The sequence below is a fragment of the Penicillium canescens genome (genome assembly GCF_028828765.1).
Source record: "Penicillium canescens strain IBT 15451 chromosome Unknown utg000010l_segment0_segment0, whole genome shotgun sequence".
Taxonomy (NCBI): Eukaryota; Fungi; Ascomycota; class Eurotiomycetes; order Eurotiales; family Aspergillaceae; genus Penicillium; species Penicillium canescens.
This window is the reverse complement of record NW_026703972.1, coordinates 2,831,796-2,854,931: the sequence shown is the minus strand read 5'-3', so window position 1 is coordinate 2,854,931 and position 23,136 is coordinate 2,831,796. Positions and strand designations below refer to the sequence as shown.

The window sequence follows — 23,136 nt, the reverse complement described above, 5'->3', positions numbered from 1 at the left end:
TTCGCGCATTGCGAAATTAGAGAAGGCGGTTTTTCTACTACTTAATGACACGAGTCCTGATTTACGGAAAATTCGGAAACATATACGGCGCGCAATTGATGCCGGAAAATCGTCTCTATACAATGCGGAACTTGCGGAGATGAGCCTTACGCGCGCCCTTAGCCACAAAACGCCTGGAAAAAAGCCAAAAAGTAAGCGATGGGTAAAGGGAGCTACAAAAAGCCCCCTTTCATCAATTTCAGGTAATAAGCTAGTATAGCGGAGGTGTGAGAAAGAAGATGAATCGAAGCTTCGTGCTTGGCGGAAAGACGCAGTGAAAATGGCGGCCGATTTGGCGGCTAAGGAATTGGAGGAAACCCTTGAAAATGAGGAGGATGATACATTATTGGCTAATGAGGCTATTGACGGGCTTTATTTCATGGATCCTGGACCTTATACGTCTAGAAAATAAGCTAGAAGTTGAAGAAATTGAAAATTTGCATTATGGCTGAGAATTGCATTATGGCTGAGGGACACCCCCTACCCGCGAGGGTGGGGGGCGGTCCTGTGACACGGCTATGTACCGACTTTCTTCATCCCTGTGATGTCGTTACTATAAGGCACAGCCCCTTGAACATCCCAATTAAAGCTTGATCGGTTACCGATAATGTCTCTGTATATCATTCATCTCTGGTTCTTTGATCTCAAGATCCGACTGCCTTCGTGGTTGAGTTTCGTTGAGGTACACTCTGTCTCCTTGAAGTCCAGTCTGACCGACTCCCCGAAAGAGCCTCATGCTCATAAAGAGCATCCCAAGCATTATAGGCAGGTAATCTATGCCTACGATGCTATAGGGGAGCGGTGCGAGGTGCCAGAACTGGAACACGACCCTTTCTACTTCCTCGATCCCCAAAGAGCGTTGGTTCCCACGAAGAACGCCATCCTGATCGATCCAGTCGAGCTGGGATTACCATGGATCTCAACGATGAAGGGTTCTCCGCAGTGCATTCACTGGCGAGAGGCCGAGGCTGCTGGCATGGAGCTGATCGAGGAAATCCTTGCGGCGCACGGAGCTGGAGCAGTTATCCCGGAGAGGCTGAAGACCAATGATAAGAAACGTAAAATGTTGGAGCTCGTGGAGACCGCGGTCACCATCTGTATCTATCTCTACGCGGTCTCCGATGCAACACGCATCCGTGTGCTAACCAAGTCGATTCTCTTCCTTTTCCTTCATGACGGTCAGTTTCACCGGAATTTCCTATTTTGCTAGGATTTATGGAAAGCTGATTGTTTTGGTTGAATGTATATAGATGTTATCGAATCCACCGTCAACGCGGAAGGAAATTCAATTCTCGAAGGCTGGGACACAGATACCTTTCAAGCCGACGAACTGGACGGCCCTTCGCGAAACGACCTCTTCCTGAAGTTCTGCCGTGAGACAATTGCGCTAGACCCGGTTCTCGGGCTGGAATTGATGCAGGACACTGTCCGGTGGGCACGTTTCTCCCGGACCAACAGCTCCAAACCGGGCAAAGCTCACGGCTGCTGGCAAGATTTTGTGGCCTTCCGCGAGCTCGATATTGCTTACGAGTAAGAGAGTATCCCTTCTTAATCCCCTAATCCTTCAAAGTGCCACCCACTGATCGTAGTTGCAGCTTCATGGTCACCGCGGTGCGATTCGGCGCGGCGATTCTATACAAACCCGAAGACCGCCCCGTCTTCAAGTTGATTGAACAACTGTATATTCGACATTGTCTATACGTCAACGACCTGTACTCCTACGAGAAGGAGTACCATGAGTACCAGAAGGAGGGCGCACCGCTGCACAACTCGGTACATGCGATCGAGCAGGCACTGTCAGTGCCGCCCGTCTCGGCCAAGTCCATCTTGCGCTCCATCCTTTGGGACTGCGAGCGCCAGGTCCGTGAGGAGTATGTGCGACTTATGGCGCTGCCAGACTTTAGCGAGGAGCAGAAGACCTACCTGCAGCATTTGATCGAAAGTTTTGCCGGCAATTACATGTATTCTTCGACGACCTACCGGTACGCACGTCTGTCGGGTAAGTTGATCGAGCCGCCAAACAAGGAATGCATGCTTCGGGATTTCATCTGATTTCCTATTTGAAGGCTGATAGGTGGGCAAAATACATTGCATTTTCGGAAAGATAGAACAGGAAGCTAGTGGCCCACCTCATACACCCGTGGGGTATTGCTCATTCACTATAGAAAGCGTGAGCATCTCGAGGTGAATGTGAGGAAATCAATGTCTGTACGCGCACAGCGCAACGTACGCCGGGAAACAAGATGGATTTGCTGGAGAATTAGAAGATCAGGGAATAGGGTAGATGCGGAGCCATCAACTAGGCACCGACAACAGGCTAGACATGAACGTAAAAATGTAGCTGATGCAACGGATCTAACCCGTTACAATGAATAACAACAAAGTACAAGTTGTATCTATTTCTACCCTTTTATTAAAGTCTTTGAAGCTACCGTTAGGTATATCCAATAAATGATTAGGGATACACTAGCCATATAAACTTTCCTTACTTTTCCGGAATGCTACTTGGTCACATTGAATGAAGTTCCAGAGGCGATATGCACCGGGCGTTGTGATAGGGTACTTTATACCATTCTGTCCAAACAACCAATTTTAATACAAAAGCACAAGGCTCTAAGTGTAAAATTTCAGTTCTGAGGCAAATAAGTTATATCACGACTAATAGTTAGAAACGTTGTTACTGTCGATTAGTAGTCAATTTCGCAAATTCTTTCCTAGATTCGCTGATAACCACTCCGAGATCCTGGGGGCTAGAAACACGCTGTGTTTAGCAGATGACAAATTGATGTTTGAGCTGAGATATTATGAAAAATTCAGAACAGAGGTGCCCAATTTGAAAGTGGGTTATAACACAAGAGAAGATGAAGCAGCAAGAAGTTCCCATGACCCTGATTTGAATAGCGACAGTTGGGTTCAGCGTTGGCATTTTCCATATGGCGCAGATACTCGATTTTACCGGGTGCGCTGCTAAGGTTAGGATTGATAGGTGCATCCAGCATTCCTATATGTCGCCACCAGTCTGCCTTCCTTCATTCCCTTCTTGCATCTCTCGTCGTTAGGACCAGATCAGCGGTCAGGCTGACATGCATACACGAACAGAAATTCTTTTCGCTTGCGGATTTCGATTCAAGTAAGGAGGTCCGACACCTATGGGGACACTCGCCTTACCCCTGCAATAGCAAGGGCCAGTCAGAACGACGGTAGACTGAAATATTCGAGAATTAATCCAATTCTCCTAGATAGCATAATACCCCGCCCGAGTTCATAGATTATGGGATTGCAACGAAAATATTTTCCAAATATCATCAGTCATTCTGGCACGACTGATCAGTCATACCTATTGGCAACCATACTAGTTTAACAAGACAAGTCAAACACGAACACCAATGACGCGTGGGGACAATTTTTGCCAGGACAATACTGTCCCCAGTACCCCGCGTTATCGTAGACGCGGCACGTCACGTCGATAACAGCCTCCTACGCCGCAGGAGTCCACCATGTATACTCAACCCACCACTTCTCCGCCCACGACGGGACGGAATAAGACTTTACAAGCATCCGTTGGTCTTCAGAGGCCCTATGTGGTGTGAGCTGGTGAGACGTTGAAGAAATTACTTCAGAATTCAGGAGCTCGTCAGTTTGGAAGGTTGCCCGCATGTTCTAGCCATAATATGCCGAGGAATATTGGTGAAGCTGACCTTGCCTTAGTTGGCCTAAACTAATATAATCCCCTCTTGACTGCATAATCGGCCTCAATAAGCAACTGTACTAAAGTAATGATCTCCGATGCACCTCAGTTTTGGCCAGAAGACTGACATTTTTAATTCAATAGTTGCCACTTACAGGCAACCTGAAGCCTCTCGGAAATCTCAAGATAATTCTATAAAAGTCTTTGTTATCCGTCCTCGTTTTGCTTAACTACACACAACACCAAATCAATCGGGTAAGAAATACAGGACACGAGACGCAGCACACAGGATATTTTCGAATTTTAAGCTCCTATAATCCCTCAGAGACAAGGAAAATGCGTTTCTCCATCACCATGGTCCTCGCTAGTGCCTATGCAGGCGGATCTCTCGGCGGCACCCTGGAGATCATTGATGTTGATGGTCAGTGCGCGATATGGTCTTATGACAACCATGGCTGCACCGGATCTTCAGCATTCTTTGGCCACCTTGAGGGAGGAAAGTGTTCAAGTAAGTGGACTTCTGGCATAAGAGTCAGCAGAAAGAGTTATTAACAAACTCGCAGCGGTGAACGAAGTCGGAGACCGCACCCATCGCTACCCTGTGCACGGGGTAGAGGCTTGTGGCACGGAAGACAAGTCGTCAGCTGCATGGATTCAAGTGAAGGATGCGGGGGTGGTCACCTTCTCCAATCACCAGGGAGAAACGTCGTCATGTACATTAGACAACGGACTCAAGCATGGCAGCCGATGTATTGCTACTGACACAATATCCTCCACCAAGGCGTCCTCCGCTTTGACGACACCGAGGTCTTCATCATCAGTGTCGGAGTCATCTTCGACTACCTCCCAGACCACACCTTCTTCTGATTGTTCCGCGGATTGAGGAAATATGAAGAACAAGTGCAACTCTCGGAATGTAACTCTCGGGATGTACCAAACATACCCTTCACTACTTTGCAGCTACATGGAATTTTTGGCTTTCTCTTAGTTATGTTTTCAATGTCTGGTTTATTTCCTTTTTGAACATTATATGTATTGACGCCACATCAGGAAAAGAAGAGGACAGAAATGCAATTGAGTCAAGTTGAACGGGTGTTCTGATGGACTCATGCTGATTCGTAATTTGTGTTCGATTTTGCATAATGTTCTATGATTTCAGTCAGGGAGTAGTAATAGCCTGTGTTGTAGCTATGCTTTATTTTCCAATTTGGGCGCTTCTCTTGAAGACTTCCATCGATATGATAGTATTCGAGACCTTGTCCCAATCTGAGGAAAAGTAAGTAAGGAAACTCCTATATTCGGAAGACTGGGCCATGGTGATTGAATACGCCCTTTGTTGTTGCGAGTTGGTTTGTGCGTTATATTGTCGTTCCAGGGATTGAATATACAAATAATATGACACTTCTTGAGTTTCCGACGGTCTTCGAGCTCGACGACAAACAGCTAGCCGATCACGGGAGCACGTGTAATGCAAATACCAATGGCAGGCTCAAGGGGTATTTTATTACCCTAGGAATCTGCCAGAATCAGTTCCGAATTCGGATAATTTGCTCCGAGTGTCTGCCTGCTTGTCCTAGCGCATTTTTTTGTCTTTCGATATTCTTTGTTATCATTTGGACGGAGAAATCTCATACAACGGATCGCCTTGTTGGTATTTGGGAGTAAGAAGCTATGTCGATGTAGCAACCGTGCTTGAGATTGCAAGTTGGGGGTTGGTTGTATGCAACTCCCTGCAGTGGTGTTCGACTTCTCACCCGCACGTAAAGTGGTGCTCAAACAGGCGTCGTCCCATTGGAGTGCTGCCTCCCGAATCAAGCGAAAAATTATTCTCTCTAGGGGTACTTTGGTCTGAAATCATTTTTATATGGCCTTCAACTCCGGAACTTAGATAAAACTTTCCTTGTTTTATGCACACTTTCTGTCTCTGTCCGTATAACCAGCAACTAGATATACATAGCGGTATCCAGATACAAACATGCACATTTTCTTCATCGCCATTAAGAAACAGGTCACGCCCCTGTAGATGGTTTCATTGGTGCTAGGAACTTATCTCTTGACCCTGGGAGTTCTCTTGCTCCCGGAAACCTCTGAGACGTTTCTGGGAGCAAAAAAACAGCCTCTAGGAGCCACGTAGCCCCCAGGAAACCCGATGTAGCTTCTGGGGTCTAGTACCATCACCTCGGGGAATCAAAACCGCGTTTCCGTTGACGACTTGTTGATTCCTGGGGCGACAATTTGGCCTTCTAGGAGTGACCGAACGACGCAGAATTGTGCGCAGATCCGGTGAAGGTTTTTTGTGAGGGCTTTCGGCGATCTCGGAAGGCAAGATAGTGACTCTAGGACCCTAAAGTAAGCTCCCAGGGTTCCACAGCTCCCAGATCTGGTCAATGTATTCCCAGAGCCAGTTTCGTATTTACTCAGGAACGTAAAGTGAAGATCCCAGGGGTAGATCTCATTTTCCTAGAATTAGAAATAGCCCCAGGAGCTAAAGAGCATTTCCTAGGGGATAAAAAGGTCCTAGAAATGCTGTTGAGGTTCCCAGGGCCAACATATTGGTTCCCAGAGTAAGTTAACAAGCACGAGAGTTTGTCAGTCTCTTGCCTGCGGCTTTTCTGCCAACATTCCCCGCCTTCATGAATCCTCTGTTTCTTTGGTCACCGCCGTTAGGTATCATGAAAACAGAACTTTTATCTACCACTACAGTTTCGAGCTCAGACATTTTCGGAATCAGCGAAGCAGTCAATAGCTACTGGCTATGGTGTATTGGTGTCCAGCACTTACGAGATGAAACGGTCGCGTTGTACTTCGGAGTTTAACCATCGGTATTTCATTTCTTGCTAATTTGCTTCAAAATTGTATATCACGGCTATAACGGGTATAACTTCTGTTGCCGATCACGATGCCGAGTGTCTGGTCACGTGTACTCGCGTGTGATTCACTCGCTTTTCGCATTTTCCGTCAAACTCGGCTGTAACCTGTGATCAACTACGCTGAGTGGAATTGAGTCGTGCCGATCGGCGAAGCGGTGCAGCGGTGGAAAGTTGTCGCGGTAGATGAGTTCCTGCTAGTCTGGCTGAGCGACGGGGCCCACCAGTGGGAGATGGATCGCTTGCCGTGTGGACGGAATATGTCTCGGCATCCGACGAGGGGATTCGTAAGGGGCGAATGATGGCATCTAGGGCTCCTTCGTTTCGGCTGCGGTCATCAGTATCTTGATCGTCTCAGAAATAAGGTCATCCGCACTTACCACACACAGCATGACGTGCCAAACCCTGTATCTCGCTTTTCCAACCATTCTTCGGCGCATGACAGATGACAGAGCGATGTGCACTGACCGCAGTGCAAGATCACGCTCTCGTCCGCATGGTCTTCATCCTCAGTCTGGCAGAACACACAGTAGATGCTGTCGACGTGGATGCTGTCGACCGTTTGGCTCGGCCTGAGACTCTGCAGCGTCAAGTCTTGGACACCCACCCGGATATTAGTTGCCGATGAGAGGATGGCTGGTCGGGTCGGCGAAACGCGCCATGGAACACTGTTCGTCCGCAGCATTGCAGAAGTCACAAATGGATTGAATGGCTGCACTGGCTCGGGGTTGGTTGAAAGCCGCACCGGCGGGTTTTGTCTGAGCCTGTGAGGAGGTGACGGGCCAGTGTTGTCTGATGCAGGGCGTCGCCTGGAGGCTGACGATGTCTGACGCTGGCCTGGATGTACAACAACTGATGGAGAAGCCATTCTGGAGCCATGTGGTACTCGCGCCTGGTTGCGGACGGCGGCTTCATACCACTGCTGGCCAACTTGGTCGGCCTGCCGTTGCCGGTGCCATCTCGCGCAGAGGAAGTCTCTGGCGATATCACAGAGCTTCGACTGCAACGATAACAAGTCAAACGGCTCTCTGGCGAGAGTGGTCAACTTTTGATGGCCGACCTTGGTGTCTTCAACTTTGATCGAGTTTTTGCACGGCTCGTCTTTTTTCGTCGTCCCGCAACAAGAGCCAGGACCGCCATTGGGGCTGACCTCTATCTCACAAACAAGAAACGGATTCCAAGGGAGCATGGTAGTTATTGAGGTGGTCGTCAAAGGCAGAAAATGCTTCGGATTGTGGTGGTGTTGGTCAATCACCGCAGCGTTCCCTCGCCAGCTTTATATGCCATCGCGTGGGCTCCTTACCAACATGGCTGCATGGCTGGCATGGAACACTTCCTTGAAACAGTCGGTACGTGAAAGAATGCATTCACACGCAGTATGCGCCGTATACAGCCGATCAGTGGCCTGCATGAAGGGATATCATTCCAGACCACTGCTGCAATCAGCTGCACATTTGACTATCCATCGCGGGGACCATACATTGGCGAACAGATTGGCTACTGCGGTAGGCAGCGAAGTCGACAAATGCTGCGTTAGATTCTGGGTTGCCTATGAATTTCGAAGTGCGTGATAGGTTGTGATTTGTTCTTATAGCGCTAGGTGCAAGATGTGGATACGTAGAGATAGATTCGGTTCCCAGGCCATCGACACACTACCAGGAACAGTTTTGGCGTTCCCAGGAGCTAGACTCCAGAGATTCTACAACTCCGCCTGAGCATTGTTGTTAACCCTTTGTGATTGCTACGCACCTCTCAGCGGACTGACAGACTACACTCATAGCTGACCATGGAATTTGGCTGAGGTGAGTATATAAAGGCCTCCCATATCCTACTTTCACAACTCTCACCTCACCCCCATCTACATTTCGTTAGCTCAATCCGCTGTCCCACCATGGTCTGTTCAATTCGTTCTTACGGAGTTTACCGATGAGCTAATACATTACAGCCAAACATCAGAGACCTGCCCAACGAGCTTTTGCTGTTGATTGTGTCGTATTTGGACGGTAGTGCATTATTTGCCCTCGCAAAATCATGCAAAGACTTTGATTTTAAACTGCAGCCCAGCATCTGGAAATACAACGTCAAATTTCAGAACAGCAATCTGTTGCACTTGGCCGTCAAATACGACAACGTTGGTCTTGCAGAGGCTTTGCTCCAGCATAACGCCAACGTCAATGCATTTTACCGAGGCAAAACTCCTTTAATGAGGGCGCTCAAATACTCTTCCGCTGCTGTGCGGGACCTCTTGTTCAGTCGTGGAAACCTAGACATCAACATTCAAAATCAAGCGCGGGAGAGCGCGCTGTGGTATGCTATCCACTACGGAAATCTTTCCGCCGTCAAGAGCGTCTTAAATCGACCCAACGTTCAGGTGGACATCAAGCACAAACACAGCCGAACGGCGCTCCACCTAGCAGTCTTCGCAGGCCGAATAGGGCTCGTGCATCTCCTACTTTCTAGAGGCAGTGACCCTGATCTACAGGATGATTCGGGCCACTCGCCATGGGACCGGGCACGTCGCTTCAATAGGCCCGTGATGGAAATGATTTTTTCAAACGATCCGATGGCCGAGGTGTTTCTTGGTACCCAATCATCACAGGAGGCTGAGCTACCTCTTCACCATGCGGTATCCTATGGGTCGGTAGATGCTGTCAAGCGGCTTCTTGGACAAAAGGGTCTGAACTTGGACGCCCACGACCCAAATGGTGATACGCCCCTCCATCTCGCCGTCCATAGCAGACGCCTCGAAGTGGTCAATATGCTCCTGAGTTACCCTCGTGCCAATGTGGACTGCAAAGACAAAGAAGGCAATACGCCTCTTTGGCTGTCAACGTACTTGTCATACGATGAGATAACCGAAAGGCTACTGGCCGAGAACGGCATCGATGTTAACTTCGTCGGAGGCTACGGGAGGCACGAGGGGCCTTCTACATCGCTCCATCACGCGGCAGCCAGATTGGACACTGCAGTTTTACGGCAGCTGCTTGCGGTGCCAGGAATAGATCTCAATCACTGTGTTGCAGGCCACTCTCCAATGTCTGCTGCCGCATTGCACGGAAGTGTGGACACCGTTGCATGTCTACTGAGTATGGCGGGCGTGGAGATTAATGGAATGGATTTAATAGATCCGCCTATTTGTCGAGCGGTTGCACATGGCCATCTCGATGTGGTACGACTTTTAGTGCAACAAGACGCACGTCTGAACATCAATGAAAGCACGATCGCAACTCACGACACTGCTCTCTGCATGGCTGCCCGTGGCGGTGACTTGGAGATGGTCCAGGCGCTGCTACGCCATGATCGAATTGATGTAAGCGTCAGAAATCGATATTCTGAGGATCCATTGATGTTGGCAGTCAAGGGTGGACATTTCCCGATCGTTGATGCACTTGTGGTCAATCCCGGACTGAATTACTTCAGCCTGAAGAGATCGCTGGATCTAGCAAGGAACGATTGCATCCTGAGGGCCATTCGAAGCAGAATGGAAGACGTCACTCCACAAAGATTGTTGAAGCGGTCTCCAAGGGGAAGGTTGGGTGGTCTGTTTGGGCTGACGACGTCTACCCCAAGTAGCTCTTTCGATGCAATGCGAGACGGCCGATTCATTCGACCCTTCCTCCGCTAGCTATACTGCCCACATTGTCACTGGATCCGTATTTTGTCTATAATATATTGAATTAATAGAAGTGACCTAGAACAGGCCGGACTATCCGCTGACACACTCCGCAAAGGCTATCATATGCCTTCTTAATGTGAACAACTAGAAAGACATAAGCTGGCATGCGCTAATCCTCTTCATTGTGAAATTGTTGGTTATTTCCACGTTGTAAAAGACAAGACAAATATGAACATGCAATGCTTCACTCTTCTCTTGCGTTGTCCAAGAAACCCTGGTAGACTGAGTCTGGAAGGGTGGTTCCAGTCATCAAGTACGCGAGTCAGTCGAACCCGAGATGATTCCAGTGCCTGCTCGAAAAAGCGCAGCCAAGACAGCTGCTTGTCGTGGCGAAGCTGAAGTCCGTCCCTCTCTTTAGTCAGGTGTCTGCTAGCCTCCTCCAAGATACGATTGCTCTGGTCTAGCTTCTGGCCATCGATGTGTTTGGACACGCACGAATCCCATAGGCGTCGATAGAGCCCGACAAGTCGAGTCGCGGGAACGGCGAATTTGGGATCGTCGCGTTCGAGGTCTTCTAGCACATTCAGAACAGGCTAAAAGGGCTCAGTCGCCAAGGCATGTCTTATTTCTGCTTCCTATTCCGATGTAGAGGGCTGTAATGGTCAGCAAGAGCATTCAAAGCTAATCCTTTCAACTTACCACTGCTACATCATCGGAAGTTTCCTGCGAATTGTCTTTTTCACAGACGATTGGCAATGCACTAGACTGATGTTCTCCTTCTGCTTCCTGGTCTGGCGTGCTGTTAGAGGCAACCATCTTGATCGTAGGGAATAGTCGAGTGTCTGGGCAGTAGCATGTCCATCAATCCTTGGAGGATTTTATAGACTAGCAGACGTAGGTGGTTACTCATTCTCACTTTCACCATGAAAGTCAATTGACACAGTCTGACTTTGCCTAGAACCCAAAGATTTTTCGGGGCTCTGTTTGAGACCGTTCAATGATGGTGCTGGTGTGAATCTCGTGGTGTTGATGGTTGGTGAATGTGCCTCATATTATTGGCTAACTGGTGATGAACAGTCTAGGAGATATATATTCAATCACAACGCATTTTCCACATTCGGTTGAGAGCTCAGAAATCCCAAAAGTAAATAGAGTACAATCTAGAGGACCGAAAAAGAAAATCGAAAAAACAAGGTATCTATCTTAACCATGATCACGAGTTCAAAAGTTGACTCCTGTCAACAAGGACGGCCAAGCTTCAACGGGTTGACGGGTTGAGTACCCGCGCCCGCGCGACCGCGGCCTGACGCTTCCTGCAGCCTAGACGGACAGAACCACACAGCTCAGACAATCAACACTCGAGCGAGGCCAGCAAATTTCCATGTTCCTTAGATGAAAATGTGAGCGCTCTTGGTAAAATCAAAGAATGAACAGCTTCATTGCCTCAATATTAAGACCGTAGATTCAACAGTGACCCAACGTTTCTTAACCGACTCACTTTGACTCATTTTCAACATGACTTTAGCATGTTTTCTCGATGAGCATCTAAGATCGCACCACGAATTTCGCTGCTAATAGTTGCGGTAGAATGAAGGCATGGGTTGCGACAGGCCTCACTTAGGATAGACATCGTGTTCAACGTTTGCTCTCTAGTAGAGCCCGCGTGCCACAGGAGCCGAGAAACCTATAAATACGTCCTCTTTTCCCAGCAATTTGTTCTCCATTACCATCACTTGGCTATGCAGAGTCGAGCAGGTCTTCGATTCCTGATAAGTTCTTCCCTTTGACCTACTGGAATTTCACTGTATTGACATCTACAGTTACATCGTGGACCGACAAGCTAGAAAGTGCTTGTGAGACGCGACGACCACCAGGTCCATTATGTCACTCATGCCAGCCGATCAAGAAGCAGATTTGGGTTAGCTAGTCAAAGTATCTATGCGAACATCTGTCCACCATAGCAGCCGACCACTGTCCGCTCCTGAATATATCGGTGCAAAAGAGCGGTCGAGGTAAGTCTGTCTCAGCGCGACCCTATCCGAGACTAGACTGACTTCAAAGACGATGCGAAACAAAGATCCATGCATTCCATCCAATATACACCAGCCACGGTGCCCTTTCCCGTGTCGTCTTTCAGAACATGTGAGTCATGCATTGCCTTGCCGATCGACAAGCTAACGATGGACAGGAAACCGTTGACAGCGCGCCAAAGTGAGCCCGAACCAGCACTCCGTCAGTGCTCCACGCAGTCATGGCTTACACACCGTTTCTGGCCCTGTCACTTCAAATCATGCAGCATGTCCTGAAATTCCGCAAACCAGGGCTGTGGGTCAACGACAGGACGCATAAGCCCCAGACGTTCGTTGTGCACGATGAGGTGAGTGGAATATCGCGCATCCTGCTGCGCCGGTTTTGATTTTGCGCCAAGTCTGTGCCCCAGACACGAACCCCACTGACATCTTCATGCTGTTGTAGGAGCAGCCCATCATCAACCTCGAAAACTGCTGTGGCGAGTAACCTATTCCCGCCGAGTCAGATAAGACCAAGGGGCCGACGCGCTCCATCGCGTCTTACGCCCTCCACCTCACCGCCTTCACATCCTCAACAACAGAGTGCCTCTACACGGAGCAGTCTCCCAATAGGGGACTCTGCAATTTCTTGTCACAAGTGGGCTCGTCACGCGCCTTTGCCGTCCTGTGAACTTGCCCGGTGCATCCAGCGCAACTTCTCGAAGCGACAGCCGGAGAGTGCGACGAGCCTGGATACAACATGGCATATTGGCGACTGCATTGCAGAACAGAATTGGCACTGATCTAGTGGGTAAGCTGGTATGATGACGATCCTGATTGACCATCTGTCTCAACCGTACACTCGGGGGATTCTTCATGAACAACGTAAAGCACGACACCTCGTCCAACTGGATCAACACTTGCTGACTCGGATCTCACCACAGGAAGACACCCTCATATTCTCACACACGGATGCGAAGCGAGCAAATGTCTTGTCTGCTCAACCTCCGCTGCACCAACACCATCGCATGCTCTGTTTCTTCCACATGACTACCGGTGGTATCGACGCGTCGCTACCTCGAACTTGGCCCAGTCGATTTGGTTCATCAGATCATGTGTCGGTATGTCTACCTAATGCAAGACTCAATGGAGCGCATAGCAGTGTCTGTATCTCGGCATTTGAACATTGATATGGGATAGCCTACTTGCGGCTTGGCTCCCCGACGTCCAGTGGGTGGCCATCGTTGTTCTTGGATGGCGTCTAGCGCCTTTTGAGCCTAAAACCGCTAAGAAACCGGGAGAAGCCAACGCAGCCAATGCTTTGTCTGGCTAGAGCCATATTTTCGTACGGGCGAGGTTGTTAGTCGAGACTGCTTGCATGGAGAAGGTGAGGCAAAAATCCCGTCATTTCTAGCCAAATCAACTAACAATAGCCATGTCAGCTTCGAATCGATGGACAAGACCGCGGATGGCCAAACGATTGAGAGGACCCATGACCCAAGAACTACGTCTGATAGAGTCATCTTGATTCCTCTTCCTCTCCGGTTGCTGAGCTTATCGACATGTACGGGCGAGCGGGAACCACTCAGACATACACGGAGCTGCATGCTATCAGGATTGTTTGCTTTTCCCTGTTAGACAGAAGGTTGGCGATTTCATTCCTACGCCTGTGTTTTTCTATCCAAGCCCGAGCACTACGTGCAAAGCCCATACACCTTGAATGTCACAGCAGCTGGATGTCAGTCAAGTTATGCAGTATCCTTCATCCATTGAGACCATCGTCTAACATATCGCAATTGGAGGCGCAAGCACGCCTTGCCACCAAATCACCGATTCCTCTACGTCTCTGAGCTCACTGTGCTTTGACCATCTATGATGTATTTCTCCGCGCCCAAGACGATATCTGGCATATCACTGTTGAGCAATTCACCGTGAAGGTGGGTTTGATGTCTGTAACAGCACCACAAGAGCCCTCGGGTTGTAGGACCTCTGAATGTCCCGTACAGCCTAACTGAATTATCTACCCCAATAAGCGCTCATGTTACGTTTGCTTGGGGAGGATTTGAGCGGATGCCTGCTAGGGTCACACGTGGATGAGAACACTCCTGTAGAGATATCACCAGGTCCCGAGCGCTGATCGTGGAGAGTGCCTTTACCGGTTCTGATTCCAGATGGCTTGTTGGGCCCCGATCGGAATTCAGTCATGCCATATCAGCAGCGGAGCATGATTTATCGCATGTACAGTCAACTCTCGCTTATACCACGGTGGGATATTGCACATTCTTGATAATAACACATCCCTTGCTTGGATGGCCCCTTCATTCCAGTTTTTTCCATATAAATTGACAGAATATAACACATTTTGTTTTACCACACTTTCTTCCTCTCAAATCTGCTTAGTCAGCGCAATCAACCAATCAGAATGCCTCAATCTACAAGCTCTCCTACCCTCCCGACCCCACCCAAGCGCGTCAGAATGGGACCAAAGCGTACCAAATTGGGTATATCAGACGCGCAGAACCAGGCACTACGGGCATTTTGGTCTAATACTAGCCCAAAGCCCACGCAGACTGCATGTGCTAAGTGGTTTGAGGACCAATTCAAACAAGTGATTGACCGGTCAACCATATCAAGGATCCTTTCATCCAAATACAATTATCTTGATACGGGCCCTGCAGGGGCAAACAAACGATCTTCATCCTCTCATTGGCCATTATTGGACCAAAAGCTATATGACTGGGCAGATAACCAAATTGGCAATGGAATACCAATAAATGGCCCTTTGATCCAAACTAAAGCAGCTGAGCTTTGGAGACAAATACCGGAATACAAAGATCGGACCAAACCTCAATTCTCTGAGGGTTGGTTAACTCGCTTCAAACAACGCCACTCTCTTCAATATCATACTTTCCACGGAGAAGCTGCCTCAGTCCCATCCTCGGTACATGATCAGATCAAAAGCACCAAATCGATTTGCAATCAATTCAAACCGTCCGAAATCTACAATATGGATGAAACTGGCCTATTTTGGCGACGTATGCCAAATGGTGGTCTTTCAAAGGGAAAAATTGCTGGCAAAAAGCTTGATAAAACACGAATCACTATTGTTGTTGCATCAAATGCGGATGGTTCCGATCGAGTCCCTTTATGGTTGATTGGCACAGCAAAAACCCCTCGCGCACTCCGGGGGTTAATTTCCGAGCTCTGGGATGTGTTTGGCGTCACAACAAGGCAGCATGGATGCGTCATGACATTATGGAGGACTGGTTGCGATCTTTCTATGGGCGTATTCCCTTAGATAAGAAAGCTTTGCTCCTTTTAGACAATGCTTCACCACATGTTATTGGACTCCAGCGAGCGCCACCACCACCCCGGATTACGGTTGTTTTTTTGCCAGCAAACGCAACTTCAATTTATCAACCCTTGGACCAAGGTATTATCCAAAACTTGAAGCACCATTATCGGAAGAAATGGATGCGCTATATGATTGCTTTTCTTGATCGTGGGATAGACCCAAAACAAAGAATGAGCATTTATTATACTGTTACCTGGGTAACGCAAGTTTGGAGAACAAGTGTATCAGACCAAACGATTATCAATTGCTTTAAACAAAGTACTTTGATTAGTCCAAAGTCTATACCTATACCTGAGTCCGCGCCCGAGTCCGCACCTGAGTCTGCACTATTTTCCGAGCCCGGATTGAGTGATGAGATTGAAAGTCTATATAATCAAGCAATTGATAAGCTTGGTGATAAAGATATTGTGCCATTTGACGAGTTTTTGAACCCTTCGGACGAAGACATGTTAGAAGATGGGACTGAAGGGCGAGATGAGACCAATGAGCAAGATATATATATTGCCCCAACAACCTCAGAAATTCAGGATATTGACATTGATGGGCCCCCACCTGAGCTTCTGTCTAATTCTGCTATATTGGACAGCCTCCAGGATATCCTACTATGGGTTTGTAGCAAAGAAAAGGGTACCTCGGACCATATTAGACAAATTGAGAGCTTAATCAGCGACTTTGGCAGGATTCAGATTGATGAGAAACGTCAGGTGACTTTGGATCAGATGATGGGATGGAAGACTAAATAGGTATTAGGGCTTAGAGTTAGCTTGTCAAATATTATGTCATCCTCTCACCAAAACACAACTCAATTATACCACGTAATTTGGCTTGGATAGTATGCTGTGGTATAAGCGAGAGTTGACTGTAATTATATTATTATAGACCATAAAATGGTGGTGCTATATACAGTGTAAGTGATATATATATTTTGCATGGGGACCCGAAAAAGTGGAGTGGGAAGATACTTTTGAACGGGTATGTATATATATATGTATGTAGGTACTGCCCATATAATTTTGACAAACAGCCCATTGTGCCTGTGGATTTGGATGGTAATTATCTTTAGAGTATTCTAGACAGCTGAATTTTTATGGCTGTAAATCCAGAGTTCTTTATTAATCAATTGGATTAACGTATTCGGCATGCGAGCTGGCCGGGTAAGCGAGCTGGCCACCCACCCAAAAACACCTCATGTAATTAGACCGTCTTTATTCAACCACCCACCATGCCACCAATTCGCTCTCAAAGCTCTCAAAAACGTACTGAGCAAGAGGGTAGGATCTTGTTAGCTATTGAAGCCATTCAGAAACAAGAAATTAGCTCTTTACGCAAGGCTGCAGAGCTTTTTGATGTCCCCCGCTCTACGCTCTCGGCGCGTCTTAGTGGTATCACCTACCGCGCCGAAACACGCGCTAACAGCCATAAATTGACTGTTTTCGAGGAGGAATCGCTATATAATTGGATCATCTCACTAGATGATCGTGGAGCTGCTCCTCGGCCGAGTACTGTACGAGAGGTAGCGAATTTACTACTGGAAGCGCGTGGATCTACTCCACCCATTATGGTCGGCGAAAAATGGGTCAAAAACTTCGTCAATCGATATCCTGAGCTCTCTACTCGATTCTCTAGGGCTTACGACTACCGGCGAGCTCAATGCGAAGACGAAAAGGCGATTTCAACGTGGTTTAACTTCGTGAGGTCGACGATCGAGAAGTACGGTATTCTAGACGATGATATCTACAATTTCGATGAAACCGGCTTCGCCCTCGGTCTTACAGCTACCGCAAAGGTTGTGACGAGAAGAACCTACGGTCGGAGAGCTGTTTTACAACCTGGAAACCGCGAATGGGTGACTGCAATTGAAGCTATAAGCGCGGCAGGGTGGGCGCTACCGCCATGCGTTATCTTTAAGGGCAAGGTCTTTATGGAGGCCTGGTTTAAGGATACCAACTTGCCGTGGGATTGGCGCTTCGAAGTCAGCAAGAATGGATGGACAACCGATGAAATAGGCCTCGCATGGCTTCAAAAGCACTTTATTCCATTGACTACTAGCCGGACGAAGGGAAGGTATCGTCTCCTAGTCCTCGACGGCCACGGCAGCCATCTTACGCCTAAGTTCGACGATATCTGCTCAAAAAATAGGATTATACCGATCTGTATGCCGGCGCATTCATCTCATATCTTACAGCCTCTCGATATCGGCTGTTTTGGGGTGTTAAAGCGGGCATACGGGAAGCTAGTTGAGTCGCAGGTAAAGCTTGGTGTCTGTCGAATCGATAAAAACGACTTTCTTACGGCTTATCCTGCTGCTCGAAATGAAGCATTTAAGCAAGACACTATTCTGAATAGCTTCGCAGCTGCTGGTATCGCCCCTTTTAACCCGGATCGCGTGGTTTCGAAGCTTTCTATACGCCTACATACCCCACCTCCTCCGAGCCGTGGAAGCGATTCGAGCCTCAATTTTACCCCGAAAACTCCGTATACAGCGAAGGATGTACGGCGACAAGCATCATCTATTAAGAAAATGCTACAAGACAACCCATCGCGGGTAGAGGCAGCCTTTGAGCAGATCGTAAAAGGCTGCCATTTAGCTATCCATGGCGCTACTATTATGCGTCAGGAAAATAGCGAATTACGGGCTGCCAATGCGAAGACTACCCGAAAGAAGCAGCGTACAAGGAAGCGAATAGCTCACGAAGGTGGCATGACTGTTTTGGAGGCTTTATCGATGGTTTCAGGACAAGAAATAGCTGATGAAGCAGGATCAGCTAGAGAAGGAGGGTCTTCGCCAACACCTACTCAGCCTCCTCAGAGAGCAAGGCAGCGGTGTAGCCTTTGTAAAAATGTAGGACATAAGAGAAATAGGTGCCCAGAGAGGTCTGAATAGCTTCAGTTTCAATTATAAGATGTTGTGGTGCTGAAATGTACAATTTAATGCTAGTAATAATTGGTGGGTGGCCAGCTCGCTTACCTGGCCAGCTCGCATGCCGAATACGTTATAAGCCTGACAGGCGCCGGGGCGACCGTTAGCAGAATACAGCTCCTGTCACTGTGTGGCGAGCTCGGCATCACTGGACCCCACCTTCCACATGACTCTTGGCATACATTCCTAAAGTATTGTATTGTATCTTATAGTTACCAGGGTCTCTGGATTAATGTATGTTGTTTGTTTGTATTATTTAACTAGTTCTTAATTAGTTACTTTTCGTCTCATCTTCTAATTGATTAAGCATGACCGATACAGCTACAGTATCTTACGTGACCACTACTTGGTGCCTAATTTGTTGGCGGTTCTCGCAGTGGCTCAAGGTACCAGGGCTTTGCAACGCTGAACATAGAGGCCAAAAAGGCAAGTATCTATATAATGGGGATTTACACATCTAGGAGCCTTGGTAGGTTGTGTATCTTGTTCTCTCTCTTATCTTGCGTACTGGCTTCCCGGGCTTCTTGTGTTTAGAGTCTTGCTCTTCCTTTTTTCCAGTCTCGTAGTCTTTGCATGATAGTAAAAAGTAAAAACAGATGCTTCATATTTTCTCCACAGTCGCAGCTAGAACGAGAGCAAGGTGGCCATGTTCTAGACAATGAAAGATTGGGCATTGGAATTGAATACAGCAAATTGAATACAGAAAAAGCAGAAGAAATGGCAAGGAAAAGCCATCTACCAACGCGTGCAGATATACATTTCAACAAATGAGACCTTCCTTCCCTCTGTTAAGCCTGTTCGCTCCTATCATCAAGCTTCCGGCTCAAACCGACTAAACTATCTCATTTCCGAGTGCCCTAGATGAGAAGATGCAGGTGTTTCCCAAATAAAACCTCATGCCTTAGTTAGAAGCTGCACAACTGCGCGTCATTCGTATTAGAGCATACGCATCTATTCGCCCGACTACACAGGAATAGCGCATCCCCATGAGGTGGCAACTGAGCCTTCTCCGCTGAAGAACACAATCAAAGCCTCAATAGATGCCCACGCACCCATACCGGAAAGGACGAGACCGCCCATAAAGTAAACAGTGCTGGCAGTATTGACTGGCCACCGCTTGAAGTATCCACGAACCCATCTCTTCCAGCCGTTGTCATGTCTCGTGGTGACGCGAGTGGTTGGGTCGAAGCCTTCGCCAGGAAGCTGGGAACCGAGCTGGCAGTTGAAGCCAATGTTCAAGAGGGCCGGGAATGTGTAGGTAAAGTTGAGGATGAGCAGAGCTCCGACGAGGCCCGAGATACCACCCATATTTGGAACGGACGCGGCAACAATGAAGGCGATGACCCAGTAGAGGGGACCCAAGGTGTACCAAATCCAACGCCCCTTTGTAGTGGTAATTGCGGGGAAGTGGAAGATTTCCCGGAACACCTCGATGTAGACTGTCTTCATACCAATATTGAAGTACATGACTAGTAGCAGAGTTTTAGCGAGATGAAAATATTCAATGCTTGTAACAGATACTTACCACATGCAATGCCACCTGTCAATAGGGCAAATACGTTACTAACCGTCTGCAATGAGAGAGGCTGAACTGCAGTTGTGATAACCAGGGCGGAGTATTGGCCATAGAAGGAGTAAACCTTCACGGGTACGACCGTTAGTGCGCTTATAACTTTCGCGTAGCACTAAGTGAGTTCAACCTACAAAGACGCCGAAGAAAATGTACACGACACAGATAAAAATCTGGGCACATAGAAGTCCCTTCCAGAAGTCCATCGGATGTCGCATTTCGGCGATGAAAGCCACGAAGAGCAGAGCACCGCCCCAGCTGTCTGATGTCGAAGGTTAGAGGGAGGTGAAGGTGGTTTTAAAAATGAACGAGCCAAAGTTACATACAAACCATCTGGTTGATTCCGTTCAACTGTCCCGCAAACCCAACAGCTGCAGGCTGATACTGCGACGGGGGAGGTCCCGCAAACTTCACAATAGATTCAACATCATGAATGCGCGTGCCCTGAGTGGTAGCCGGGTAATAGACTGGGTACTTGGCAGCGGCAACCATGCTTTCACGCCATTAGTGTCGCATACGAGATAGTAAATTGCCATAATACTCACACAATGAGAAAGCTGACGATATTGAGCCAAACGGACAGGTTGGCCAGCCAGCCGACATGCTGCAAGCCACGAATCAAGCCAGCAATGATACCAAAGGCCGTGAAGATCACGAGGCAGGCAATATAGCACACTGATCCGCTCGACAGCTGAGCGATGATCGTTCCACTTCCCAGAATAAGCACAGCAACGGTCATGAATTGCTGGAAGGCTTGCGTGACGTTGATAAAGTGGCGTGATTTTTTGCCAAAGATACGGAAGAAAGGGTCGCCGTAACTCAAGATGGGGTATTGAGAAGAATCAAGATGCATGCAAACTTTCCATAAGATCCAACCACTAAGGCCAGCTGCAATAGAGAAGATGATATAGAGAGCTGTTCCCGGGCCATAACCGACGGTAGAAAATGCGTATCTGGGTATGTGTTAGCATCTGCCGGATTCAACATGTCCCTAGAGACTTGATAGAAGAGAATTGGAAAACGCACGGGGTAGATGCCCAACCGAGGATGTCAGTTGTGATCAGGAAGAATATGGTTCCCCAGCTGGCTGTCTTCAATGCCCTGGCTGCAGTTTTCCACTCTTCTTCTGTCGCGGTTACTTCATTGTGCTGAGTGCTGGTTGGATTCTTCTGTTCAACCACGATCTCCATAGCATGTTGAAGAACATTGCTAGCACCTTCTTGCTCCTTCTTCTCCTCATGATGATGGCCGTGCGAAAATCGCGCCTTCAGGACCGTGGCTACCGTACGTGGACCGCGCTTCTCAACGTACTGGCGGTTTCGTTCCACTTCATCAACACGCTCAAGTTTAGCCCAATACTCATATTCCTCGAAGGAGACGGTATCATCGACTCGAGCTTCCAGACCCCAGGTACGCTCCATGATCTCGGGTTTAGCCAGGACATCTTCCGCCGCCGGATTGGCTCGAGTATTCGCAATTGGCTCAATGGTCAGACTCCCTGCGGCATCCATAATCACACAACTTCTGCTTCTGGAGGCAAATCCTTAGAGATGGGGGAATGGGAAGCTGATTACAGTGCGGTTTGAGACGCGAAATCCACCTACGGGCAACATCGACCGAGGGTCGAGACGCATATAAAGCTTCGATGGCAAGAGGCGTTCCGCGTTTCGCTCAACAGAACCGAAGATAACACTGATAGGGGGTTTTCGGAACTCCGCTGGCGTCCGTAATCGCTGAGACCCGCTATATATCCCTCTCTCCATACAGGTACACAGTACGCCGTACGAGTGGAAGGCAAGTGGGGGTGATAAGAGATCTTTTCATGGGTCTTTGGCCGGGGAAGTAAGCTTTGGCACCATCCACCCATGGGAAACAACAAGCTTCCCTATGAACGGGATTGGGGCCAAAAGCATGGGTTTCCATGTCCACTATCGGGGATCAAAGCCGCCATAATTAGTTAACAAGCGGGTGTACCCGGCTATATACTATCGCTGGATGGCTATTAGAGATCCATTGATAGGATGTTTTTTTCTACCGTGCACCGTTAAAGACTAGATGAACACCTAATCTCAACCAGTCCTCTAATCCCGAATAGGTATGTGTTAAGCGGTACAAGTGGCTCAATCTAAAGAGCAGCAGTAGCCCTGTACTCGTCATATGTCTGAATGATTGACGGGGTTTCCCTGCCCCAGTTAACCCCGCATAATATCACTAGGATCCACTGTCAAGTTCTATCTTCTGCTTCTCCAACCAATTCCTTAATTTCGCGTGCCCCGGGCAACTTCGCATACTGTAACCAGCGTCAAACATCATCTGGCCTTCCAAGGTATATGGCGTGCCCAAAATTTGTGGCCGCGGGGACTGATGTAATTTTCTTTTCCCCACGCGAGATATTATCCTAAATTATGCGGGAAAAGAAACTCAAAGACGAAAAAAGGATAAATGTAATGAATCAAAGGAATTCCGCCCACCTATTACGAAAAAGCCTGGTTAGCGAAGAGATACTGTCGCAGCATCTACGGATTACACCGAGGCGTCGAAGATAAGCCAGATGGCTATGGCCGGTGGAACGAGGGTATGCTAATCGTGCGACGACAAAAGAAGCTTAAACAAAATTGACTCCGACCCACTTGGCATGCAGTGGTCCGTCGACCTTATCGAGGACATTACATTCTGACACCCCTTTCGCCTCGTGACTTGGCCAATCACAACCAACCGGAATGCCCGAGTGGCAAGGATGATTATCCACCATCCTCTTTAATACTAGTGCACGAATAAGTTTAGGCACTCTTGTAGCATGTGTATTTTTGTTGTATTGTTATAGAGTTCTGTGGGTCAGGACCCAGTATTTTATAGATACAGGTCTAACCCTAATGTATAAGTAGTGCGTATCAGGGTGACAGGACAATACCATCAATACAGGGGGATCCAACAGGCACCGTTTCATTCCCTATCTTGACGGACTGGCCACTTTCAGTTGCTTCTGGTGGCGCCGGCCATTATAGTTTGCCTACTCCTACCTGAGAGTACTGTCTCAGCTTGCTCCGACATTACACTTTGTCCTCGAGGAAA

At 48.1% G+C, this 23,136-nt stretch overlaps 3 protein-coding genes across 3 annotated transcripts; 2 read left to right on the top strand and 1 right to left on the bottom strand.

Annotated features, from left to right (window-relative positions):
- Positions 1 to 646: 646 nt before the first annotated feature.
- On the top strand, positions 647 to 2,091 carry N7446_012505 (terpenoid synthase; the record flags this gene model as incomplete). The annotated part of the gene is made up of 3 exons (XM_058521247.1): positions 647 to 1,217; positions 1,290 to 1,569; positions 1,629 to 2,091. The coding sequence occupies 3 exons, from the start codon at positions 647 to 649 to the stop codon at positions 2,089 to 2,091; spliced, it is 1,314 nt and encodes a 437-aa protein (XP_058366613.1).
- Positions 2,092 to 4,063: 1,972 nt separating this feature from the next.
- N7446_012504 (uncharacterized protein) lies at positions 4,064 to 4,610 on the top strand (the record flags this gene model as incomplete). The annotated part of the gene is made up of 2 exons (XM_058521246.1): positions 4,064 to 4,235; positions 4,291 to 4,610. 2 exons carry the CDS (start codon positions 4,064 to 4,066, stop codon positions 4,608 to 4,610), a joined length of 492 nt encoding a protein of 163 aa, XP_058366612.1.
- Positions 4,611 to 19,457: 14,847 nt separating this feature from the next.
- Positions 19,458 to 21,575, bottom strand: N7446_012503 (uncharacterized protein; the record flags this gene model as incomplete). The annotated part of the gene is made up of 6 exons (XM_058521245.1): positions 19,458 to 19,963; positions 20,020 to 20,134; positions 20,199 to 20,326; positions 20,391 to 20,557; positions 20,610 to 21,017; positions 21,091 to 21,575. The coding sequence occupies 6 exons, from the start codon at positions 21,573 to 21,575 to the stop codon at positions 19,458 to 19,460; spliced, it is 1,809 nt and encodes a 602-aa protein (XP_058366611.1).
- Between the last annotated feature and the right edge of the window lie 1,561 nt (positions 21,576 to 23,136).